This window comes from Parus major, chromosome 18 (assembly GCF_001522545.3).
Source record: "Parus major isolate Abel chromosome 18, Parus_major1.1, whole genome shotgun sequence".
NCBI classification, from domain to species: domain Eukaryota; kingdom Metazoa; phylum Chordata; class Aves; order Passeriformes; family Paridae; genus Parus; species Parus major.
Window position 1 is genome coordinate 7,102,083 of NC_031786.1, and position 10,514 is coordinate 7,112,596.

At 54.1% G+C, this 10,514-nt stretch overlaps 1 protein-coding gene across 2 annotated transcripts in view; it reads right to left on the minus strand.

Moving 5' to 3' along the window:
• The window catches only part of LOC107212476, a 10,671-nt gene extending 2,494 nt beyond the window's left edge, over window positions 1-8,177 (minus strand). For both annotated transcript variants that reach the window (XM_033518792.1, XM_015645775.3), the window contains exons 1-9: window positions 4,625-8,177; window positions 4,301-4,405; window positions 3,793-3,837; window positions 2,315-2,420; window positions 1,894-2,165; window positions 1,544-1,695; window positions 1,323-1,397; window positions 666-722; window positions 449-541 (exon numbers count right to left, since the gene is read on the minus strand). In XM_033518792.1, coding sequence (XP_033374683.1) covers window positions 449-541; window positions 666-722; window positions 1,323-1,397; window positions 1,544-1,695; window positions 1,894-2,165; window positions 2,315-2,420; window positions 3,793-3,837; window positions 4,301-4,405; window positions 4,625-4,867 — 1,148 coding nt within the window. In that variant the 5' untranslated portion in view covers window positions 4,868-8,177. The remainder of the gene's footprint in view (window positions 1-448; window positions 542-665; window positions 723-1,322; window positions 1,398-1,543; window positions 1,696-1,893; window positions 2,166-2,314; window positions 2,421-3,792; window positions 3,838-4,300; window positions 4,406-4,624) is intronic.
• Window positions 8,178-10,514: the final 2,337 nt, after the last annotated feature.

A 10,514-nucleotide genomic window follows, 5' to 3' on the forward strand; every position in this document is an offset into this window, starting at 1 on the left:
GATACTCAGTACCCAGCACCGTGGCACCCTCTGCTGCAACCTGCTATGCCAGGGAGGGGTTCAGGGGGTGCTCCACCTCCTCCAGCTGCTGCAGGAGACCCCTGCCTACCCAGCCCTGCAGGATTTGCCCTTTCCCCACAACCCCATGAGCTGCCCATGGCCATGACAGGTCCTGGTGCAGGGCTGTGCCAGCTTCAGGGCTTGATTTGGGAACTCCTTTCACAGGAGGCACCAAGTCTCCATCAAGCCTGATGGCAACTCATCACATGTGGCTTCAGGGCTTGGCAGGACAGCACAGAGGGCTGCAAGACCCCTCTGACCTGGATCAAGCCCAGCTGACCCTCTGCAGCTCCTCTCTGCCCAGCCCCTTCCAGCCCACCCAGGGAAGAGCTCTCCTCACCGGGACAGGGCTCCCCTGGGAGCCAGGGATGGGTCCCCATGTCCCTACCTTTGCTCCTGTGTTTGGTACTGCTTGCGAGCGTGGCACAGGCGCGCGGAGAGGCCGGGGGACAGCGGTGGTGTGGATGGGATCTCAGAGCGTCTGGGGAGGGTGACAGGGGCCACAGGTGGGTGACAGAGACTAGATGAGCCACCCCTGGCACTGCAGGGCACTGCCAGCACCCATCTGCCCCTATCCCACCCCCCAGTGCACCAGTGCCACTCACAAGCGCACAAGCGGCTCACAAGGTGAGTACTTGGAAGAGGGCACCTTTAGCATCATCCTAAAACAGAAAGAAAAAGGCTGGGCAGAAAGAAAAAGCTGAGGCTCCTGAGCCTGGATTCTCCACCACCACCCCAGCACAGTCCAACCCCCTGGCTGGTTACAAGATAAAGGGGGTGCCATGGGGAAATAGGCTATTTGTGGTTTCCCACCTGGATCAAAGCTCCAGCTCATATTAGACAATGGTGAATACACAGAGGGAAGCTCCCAAACTCCCACACTGCTATAGGAATTTGTCCCAGCAGCAACCCATGGGAACTGGGGCTGGTGGCAAGGTCCAAGAGGGGGTTCCTGTACCCCTTGCTGGGGTGGGATGCTCCCAGCCTGGGACACTCTCACCTCGGTCCCACTGGTGCCTCCAAAATGTGGTGACTGCTCGTGGCTGCCCAGGACACAGGGATGGGAGGTGGAGGGCACAGGCTCCCACACCTGCCATCCCAAGTAGCCCTCACACCTCTGTCCTCACTTGGTCAGCACCCAGGAGCCCCCTGTGCCCTGCCAGGAGGGCAGGTCATGACCTGGCCCTGGCACCGTGTGTCCCAGCCCTGCCAGGGGACGAGCCACTGTCCCCCACACTTGTCACAAAAGCCTTTGCACCTACATTCCAGGTTTAGCTTGGAGTGACTCCATCCTGGAGCTGCCTCCTCCACGTTCCTCCTTGGGTGTCAGGAGCTTGCTGCCAGTGGAAGGAAATCATCAGCAGCATCCCCACAGTTCCATCAGTGGATAAATGGATGCAATGCCAGGGCACCTCATGGGCCCAGCTGGAGGGAACAGGGCCAGTGCTGTCCCCAAAGCCATTGCTGTCCCTATGGCACTCACCTGCTGGTGCCAGCCACACTCTCCCCTGGGATCCAGGGGGTCTGGGATCCTGGGGTGCCTCGTAATGCCTGCACCCGCTGGACTGGGGGGTGGGTGCCAGGGGCTCCTGGATGCATTCTTGAGGTGGTGAGTCTGTCATCCAAACTCTTTTTCTGAACGTGGGGAGGAGCCCGAGCAAGCCTGAGCAGTGTTTCAGCCCCAGCTCTTGCCCCCAAAACTCCACCCCTTTCCCTCAGGGAAGCCCCCATGCCACTGTGAGCTTGGTCTTAAACCAGACCTTGGTCTAAGATGGGGGTGCAGACCCCAGAGGTCTCGGGGGGAGTACCCAGGGGGCTGGGAAGAGCCTCTACCTTGGAGATGCTCATCTCGATCTCTTCATCCTTGATCTCTCCCACATCGCTCATCTCAGGGGGAACATCCAGGTGGCTGGGAAGAGCCTCTGCCTCAGAGATACTTATCTTGATCTCTTCATCCTTGATCTGTCCCACCTCATCTGCCCCAAAGGAGACTGGGTGGCTGCTCGTAGTTGCCTCCAGGGAATCCTTCTCTCTGTCCTCTGTCTCGGCCTTGGGGGGCAGGGGGCTGATGGGCCTTGGTACCGGTGTCCTTTCCACGAGGGTAACTGGAAGAAGAAACCAGAGGGAGCTCCCCAGGGTCAGGGGAGCCTGGGGGAACGTGGCTGGGGGAAAACCCAGCAGTCTGCAGGCCCCCTGCCCAGCCTGCTGTGCCCTCACACCCTCCAGCTCCCTCCCCAGCTGTGCCCAAAGGTACTTTCATTGCCGATGACAATCAGCTCGTCGTCATCCAGCGGGTTTATCTGCCTGGACCTCGGCTCTGGGGAGTCTTGGTCGCCCATCAACATGTCCCTCACGGCAGACTGGCAAGGAGAGGATGGGCTGGCTACCACACCGGGCTGCACTCAGGATCCCCAAGCCAACCTCCCAACACAGCTCTTCCTGGGGAAACTGAGGCATAGATCCCCCTTGGATGCTCAGCATGACCCTCCCATCCTTGGTTCTCTCTCAGCATCTCCTCTTGAGGTTGAACAGCCTCAGCTCTGTCAGCCTTTCCCCAGGACAGAGGTGGTCCCGTCCCCAGATCATCTTTGTGCCCCTCCAGGATGCTGGAGCTCCAGGAGCTCCGTGTCTCGCTCATCCCGAGGAGCCCAGAACTGGACACTGCTCCAGGGGAGGCCTCACCAGGGCTGAGCAGAGGGGCAGCATCACTCCCTGACCTGCTGGGAATGCTCTTCCTAAGGCACCCCGGGACACCAGAGCCCTTCTCATCCCCTCAGGCACAGCTCTGGTCATGGCCAGCTCATTGTCCCCAGCTCCTTCCCCACACAGCTGCTTTTCCAGCCGGTCAATCCCAGCCTGGGGTGCCTGAGGCTGTTCCTCTGCAGGTGAAGGACCCCACACTTGTCTTTGCTGAAATTCCAGATGTTTCTCCCCAGCCAGTTTAGCTCTTTGGGTACCTCCATGACCATGGTTTTAACAGCCAACCCAGGGGATCAGCAAACACCCAACTGATGCCATCTAATACAACAGCAAGGCATTCTTCCCTCCAACAACGTGATTCAGTATCCCAGACCTGCCCCATAACATCCCTCTGCTGTCCCCCGATCCCAGCCACCACTCCAGAGAGACCTGGAGGGCAGGGAGCTGTGATCCTGCCTGGTGCTGAGCGAGGAGGGACTGCTGTGGGATGTCAATACAGCCTGGCCCCAGGGAGGTACCAGGTCCTGCTGTTTCTCCCACCACCCTGAACCCGTGTTCTGAGCAGAAGACAAGCTGGGAGCACGTGTTTGGCCAGCTGAGGAGCAGCCCTGGCTCAGTCTATGCCAGGTCCTTCTCCCAGTGGGATGCACAGGAATCCTGAGCAACCTTGGCAGAGATGTCAGGGTGCACAGTGGCTGGAGGTGCAGTGGGCTGTGATCCCACTCCACTGCCAGATCTTGGCCTCCTCTTCCTCCTCCTTCTCCTGCTTTCCTGCCCACCAGGAAGTCCTCCAGCACATCCTAGCACACCATGTTTCTCACCTCCTATGGGGCTGGGGAGAGCATCAGCCTCTTATTTAGCTTTTCTTTGGGAAGGAAGGCATCAGAGCCATCCGTGTAACTGGGGGCAGGATGGGATCCAGAGGAGTGTTGACCCCCTCCACTCCCTACCCCCACAGAACTTTTGGGGACCATGTCCTGATGTGAGGGGACCCTACCCTGGAGCAGGCCCTGGGTGTGCTCAAGGACATACCATGACACTTTCCAGCAGCTGGTTACGGAGGTCATCCAGCGAGTCCTGGCGAGGACAGGGACAGGAGTCAGAACACAGGAGAAGGTTTTAAAAGGAACATTTGCAAATTAACTTGGACACCAGACAGAGGGATCCTGGACAGGGCTATGCCAAGTGGCTGTGCCTGTATTTCACAGCTGGCCCTTTGTCTCCCCACCTTCCAGGACCCAGGCTACAATTTTTTTGGTGGCTGTTTAGTTGACAAATGCCTCAGCAGCCCTGTCTGAGGGAAGCAGTGACCTCTACCACTGGCCTGACCTGTGGGCAGTGGTGCCCCTCTGCCCTCCCCGGGGCAGTGCTGGCAGAAGGAAAGTGGGGGGACTCCAGGTGGGTTGGGATAAGCACCCACATTCCACTCTTAGGACACCCTTCCCACTCTTCCCTCCTGGTCCCTTCACACTGGAAGCCTCCATGGGCTGCAGGGCAGAGCAGTGAGGGGCAGCTCCAGGGGACACCAGTGGCAGCTCACCACGCCAAAATTCTCCTTCATCCTCTGCATGTCCTCTGTCATGCGGGACTGCTCCACCTTCATCTCAGTGACCTCCTCATTGAGCTGCTGGCAACGAGCCCGGACCTAGAAGAGGGGAACAGTGGGGTGAGCCCCAGGGCAGGGTCCCTGGGGTCCAGGTCCTTTGCCCCCACCATGGTCAGCACAGAGCCAGGGGCAGCGCAGGGCCTGGCCTGGGCTGTGCTTCAGCCTCCAGCACATCCCCAGCAGCTCCCAGCAGCGTGTTCAGACCCCAGAGGAGGGGGTGGCTCACGGGGAGCACCCAGGGCTGGGAAGAGTCTCTACCTCAGCGAGTTCTTTTTCATTGGCTTCCACTTTCCGCATCAACTCCTCAAGGAAAGCGGCAGAGAAAGGGCTTCCCTCGGCCCCCTCCAGTGGTTCCCCGTTCTCCTGGACAGGCAGATCCCGCAGGCCCAAGTGCAAAAGCATCCCATTCAGGAGGTTGTACAGCTGCTCAAAGTCGACAGCTCCAGCTCTTGATGACCCGAGGGCAACATCCAGCATCGTGCCCAGAGTGAGTGTTGCCATTGCTGCTGATCTGTCCAAAAGCACAGAACTGCCATGAACAGGAGCCTCTTGAGCTATTGCTCCAGAGAGGAGCAGGTAGGGTGGGAGGTGGTAGGAGGTGGTAGAAGGAGGAAGAGGAAGAGGTGCACAGCCAGCAGGCTCCTTCCTCTTTGGTCTCCTCCTTGTTCCGGAGCCCGTGCCACTTGTTTCCCTCTTTACAGTGTCCCCTTGCCCTGGCAAAGAGTGCCCATTGTTACACAGCAATGGCTCAGCCTATGTGGAATGTCCCCATTGTCCCCCACTGCTGGTGATGTCCTGGTTCCAGCAACCAACAGGACCTGCAGGGACCACATGCCACAACACCTCCAGCCTTTACCACTTTCAGTCCCAAAATGACTCCAAGGACAGCTCACATCGGGCAGGTGCTGCCCCAGGAGCCACTCTCAGGGTGAGTTGAGCCTGCCCAGGAGGGCTGTGCCCTGTGGAAAAGTGATCCATGTTCTCACACTATCTGGAACATTCCAGAATACTCCAGGAGATCAGCCCCAGAGAGGAAGCACCTCTAGCCATTCATTTTTGAGGTCTCAAAAGCTTGAGAGTTTCTCTTTTTCCTTGGATGTGGGAATGGTGGAAATCTGCTGCTGACTCCATCAATACACAGATTTTCAGCACCTCACTCCAGAGCAAAGAGCCATACGAGCAGGGAAAAGCAGATAAACACAAGACTCCAGACAAGCCTAGGTGTTAAAGGACTCAAACACTGGGAAAAAATCTTTGAACCAGAGTGATCCATCAGACAAATCCTTAAAAAAATCAACTAGAACCTTTGGGTTCTCAGGGGGTACTTGAGTATGGCTCCATGAGCCAGGGCTTGGAGACAGAGGCTGGGGACAGGCTGAGGGGCCCCAGGTGCTGCCCTTGCTGCTGCACTTCTGCCCATCAACCTGCTCCCCTTTGCCTGCTCTTCCCAGGGGGAAGAAATTGAAACCACGATAACCCCCAACCCTGTTCTGAGAAGTTAAAAGAGTAACAAAATGAGGCTGTGCAAGGACCATTCTATAAATTCCACAATGGACAAGGGCTGGGGGGACACCCATCATCCCGAGGGACTGGAGTGGGGATGGTGCTGGAACCCAGGCTGGTGACACAAATTCTTTCTCTACATCTGTTCTCCTTCCTTTCCTCCTTCCTTTCTCCCTCTCTTTAAGAGTTTAAATTGCAGCTGCTGTGGGCTGTTATGAAATTGCTGTTTCCATGCACAGTTCAAGGAAATTTAACCCATGAGCTGTTCATTGAGGTGGTTGTGTAATCCATGGGCTTTTCATCAGAGAATTTGTGGGTTGCCACGTGTTGTTCTGAGAATTTTAATCTGTGGGCTGTTGAAATAAACTTAATCTGTGAGCTGCTCCTGAGGGAAGTTTAATCCACAAATTGTCCAGGAAAATTTAATCTGCAGGCTGTTCAGAAGTGTTTTAATTGTTGCCGCCAGACCGTGCAACCTATCACAAGCTTTAAATCCTTGCTGCCCAAAAACTCCAACTTTCTAATTGACTGTTTGGTGCTGTTTCACCTTAATACAGCCCCAGGGTATCCTGAAGGTCCAGGATCACCCTCTTAGGGTGGTCTCCAGAGCCATGACATGACCTGCAGGGCACAGGGGGGTCCTGACCAAGTGAGGACAGAGGTGTGAGGGCTGCTTGGGATGGCAGGTGTGGGAGCCTGTGCCCTCCACCTCCCATCCCTGTGTGTCCTGGGCAGCCACGAGCAGCTGGTGCTTTAGAGGGGCTCCATCCTGGAGCTGCCCACTCCTCGTGCCCCCCTGAATGACAGAAACCTGTCACTGGGAGGACATCACTAGCTAAAATGGGTCTGATGCCAGGCATCACATGGCTCCTGGAGGGAACAGGGCCAGAGCTGTCCCCAGAGCCATCGCTGGCTCACCTGTGAGTCCCAGTCACACTGTTGGACAGAGGGTCTGTGCTGGCTGCAGCCATAGGATGGAGGTGTGGGTGCTGGGGGACCCTGGATGAACACCTCAGGGCACAGGACCTGGCACTTGCCTTTGCTGAATTTCAAGAGGCTCCTTCCCAGCTAAGGGTTTCAGGTGCCCATGTGCACCCAGGAGCTGTGGTGGGGTGTCAATGCAGCCTGGCCCCAGCTGACACCAGCTCCTGCTGTTTCTCCTGTCACCCTCAGCATGGCAGAAAACATGAGCAGAAAACAGCACAGCAGAGCTGCCCTGGCTCTGCCTGTGCCAGGTTGTGCCTCCTGGTGGGATGTGCAGGGAACAGGGGCAGGAACCTTGGGGCAGTGGCTGGAGGTACTGGGGGTTGCAGTCCCACTCCACTGGCAGACCTTGGTCTCCTCTTCCTCCCTCTGCTTTGCTGCCCCCCAGGAAATGCTGCAGCACATCCCAGCACACCATTCTGTCACCTTCCCTGGGGCTGGAGAGAGGCTGGCAGGAGTCTAGGGGGCTTCAGGTGGGCTGGGCTGATTCCCACATTCCACTCTTAGGACACCCTTCCCACTCTTCCCTCCTGGTCCCTTCACACTGGAAGCCTCCAAATGTTCTCTGCCATGTGCTCTGCCATCAAGTCTTGGATCTCCTTGCAGATCTCCTGGCACAGAGCCCTGACCTCGGAGAGGGGGATGGCAGGGTGAGCCAGGGCAGGCTCTCTGGTGACCAGGTCCTTTGCCCCCACCATGGTCTGCACAGAGCCAGGGGCAGCGCAGGGCCCAGCCAGGCTGGCACAGGGCACTGCAGGCAGGGCTTGGCCTTCAGCACATCCTCAGCAGCCAAGAAGGGGCAGCAGCTCCCCAAAAGCACAAGGGATGCAGACCCCAAAGGAGGGGGTGGCTCAGGGGGAGCACTCAGAGGGGCTGGGAAGAGCTTCTTGCTCTGCCTTGGTGACATCTCTTTTCACTGGCTTCCACTTTCTTCCTTATCTTCTCCACGTCTGATGGGGTGGGAACCACAGGGGCCTCTCACAATTCCCTGCAGTGGTTCCCTGCCCTCCTGGGCAGGCAGATCCCACAGGTGTCCAAGCATCCCACGTGGGAGGTGATAGCAAGTGGAGCAAGATGGGCACAGCCAGCAGGCTCCTTCCTCTTCACTCTCCTCCTCATTCTGGAGCCTGCAGGTCTCCCTGCCTACAGCTACATCCAAACTCTGTGGTGCAGACAATTCACTGCAGCAGCAGCTATAAGGGAAAGCTATGGAGGTACCTGGACCACTGAAATGTAAAAGGTAATCAGGGCTAATGCAAACAAATTTTAATGAGAATTTCAGCCTTGGTGGCACCTAGTTAACTTCACTTCTGACCCTACCAACTGTAAAACCACAGCTTTTGCTTTAACAATACACAGTGCTTTAGTAAACCCCATACACCCACCCATTGCACTGGGGTTAAATCACCATGGAATTATTTCCAATACAACACAGACAGAGTATGGGCCCAACAAAATAGGAACAAATGGCAAGCTGTCACTGTTGATGTGTGCTGTACAGGAACAACAGGGATTTATTTGTGAAAGGAACACCACTAATGTCCAAGACATTTGTCTTGGCACTGAACAAAATGTTTGTCATTTTGAAATACGTCCTGCTGAAATGCTTGAAACTGTACTTACATACATTGGGAAGATTAAGAACTATCTGTGATTCCATGGACACCATTGCACTGTAGAAATAAGCCATCACTCAAACATTTGGGTTTGTAGTTTTCTCCAAAATTAGGGGATGCAACTTCAGCTATTCAGTTCTGTCACAATCCATGAATTGCTACAACCTACCTATAGATCCCAGCAAGATTTCCTGCTCACCCCCACTGGAATGAACCTTGCACTGGTGGAAAGATTACTGCAGCATGACGAGCTGTGTTGACTGCTGGAAGGTGTCTGAAGGAATGGACACAGAGCTCTAATCATTGTTCATCAAATACAGGAGATACATCATGTGATGAGAAATGGAGAACATCACTGGTGGGATTGTGTTTGGGTGGTCACCCACTGCAACAGGAATTCCAGATCTAACATTGCATCCTGCTGTAATTTTTCTGATTTCTGTCATTTTATGCTTTATGTACTGTAGTGTTCTATATGTTGGAGTGTTTATATTAGCTAGACAGACTGCACAGTCCCACAGATGTCCTTGCATAAATAATACTGTTCCCTCATGTTCAGTAGTCTTAAAAATCACAGTATTTAGCTAACCTGATCAAAAATTTCTCACAATTTTTAAGTTGGACATAATAAATCCCTGTTTCTAGGCACAGAGGCAAGAGGTGAACACATGGCCACTCTGTGGAGCAAGAGAAGTTGTCTTTAGTCATGGGGTGGATTCTGGTGGTGCCTCCCCCCCCAGCTCTTGAGCTGCACTATGATCTGAGAAATGTTTGTTAGACCTTGGCCTTGAGAACAGCACCTGGGTTGAGCAACTCTCAATCTTATCAAAACCACTGTCTGCTCCCAGGAACTTGTGCTGTCTAACAAGCTCCTGTATTTTAACAAACAGCCTTGGAAAATTATTTTTCTTGCCTGAATAACAACCCAAGTGGAACAATGTTTTTATTACCGAACTTTTAAAGAAAGACATGAACTGTGGCCAGGATGGAAAGGAATTATGACCATTCCTTGAGGCTCAACCCTTTGTCTGTTGAGAAAATGCAAAGATATCTGATGTGAGTATTCCCAGGAGCTCGAGGGGAACTTTTCAGAGCTACCTTGTACAGGCTCCTTCAGGGCTGTGTGCAAGTGGGAACGCACTATAGAAAATATACTATGGATCTTGCTCTCCTAGATCCTTAAGTAGTTTAGATTTTTAAGGAAATGTTATATGAAATTGTTAAATTGTTTAACTTCAGCATAAGCAATAGCTTAATAGCTTATGCTGTTAAGTGCTGCTAAACCTTTGGGCCTAAACTGTTGGTCAAGTCTGGAGCTCAGTTTTGCAAGAGGGTCTACTCTGAACCTCATGACTCATCTTGTGTTTCCTTTTTATCCTTGCCCTTTCCTACCCTTACACCCTCCCCAGCCTCCATGTAGATAATTTTTGATTGCTTTTGTGTTTAGATTGATTTGTTTTAGATTTTAGTTTGTTTTTACCACCTAATAAGCAGTAGAGTGAACCTTGCCACCAACTTGGTGGAACTTTCACTTCTATACTAAACCTGCTTTTGCTGATACCTTTGCTGGTGGTTCTTTAAGCAACCTTAATTCAGTCAGGACAATGGCCCAGGGCACACAGGCACAACCCTCTGCTCAGTGGTGCTGTGATTCCATGGTTTCTACCCAAATACAGCCCAGCAAAAGCAAGCCTGAATGGGGCAACAACCCTCAACGAGCCCCAACCTTGCTCCTGGCAGGTCTGACAAGTACTTTGAAGGGGAGAGAACAGCAATACTGCTCACACTTTTAACACTGCCTTCCAGGATGAAGAACATTGTCCAGTAGCAGCTCAGAAGAAAGGGGGCAGAGACATCTCCAAGGACCCCACAGCTCCAGAAGATCTGGTGATGATGTACTTGCAGTACAGCATCATGTTACCCCTCCAGGCCAAGGAGCCAGGCTATGGTCACAGAAAACAGCTGAGATTTGTTTGTGGTACTTTGAAAATGCAGGAAAACCCATCAGCAGCCTTGATACCTCATCCAGTCCTGCACATCCCTCA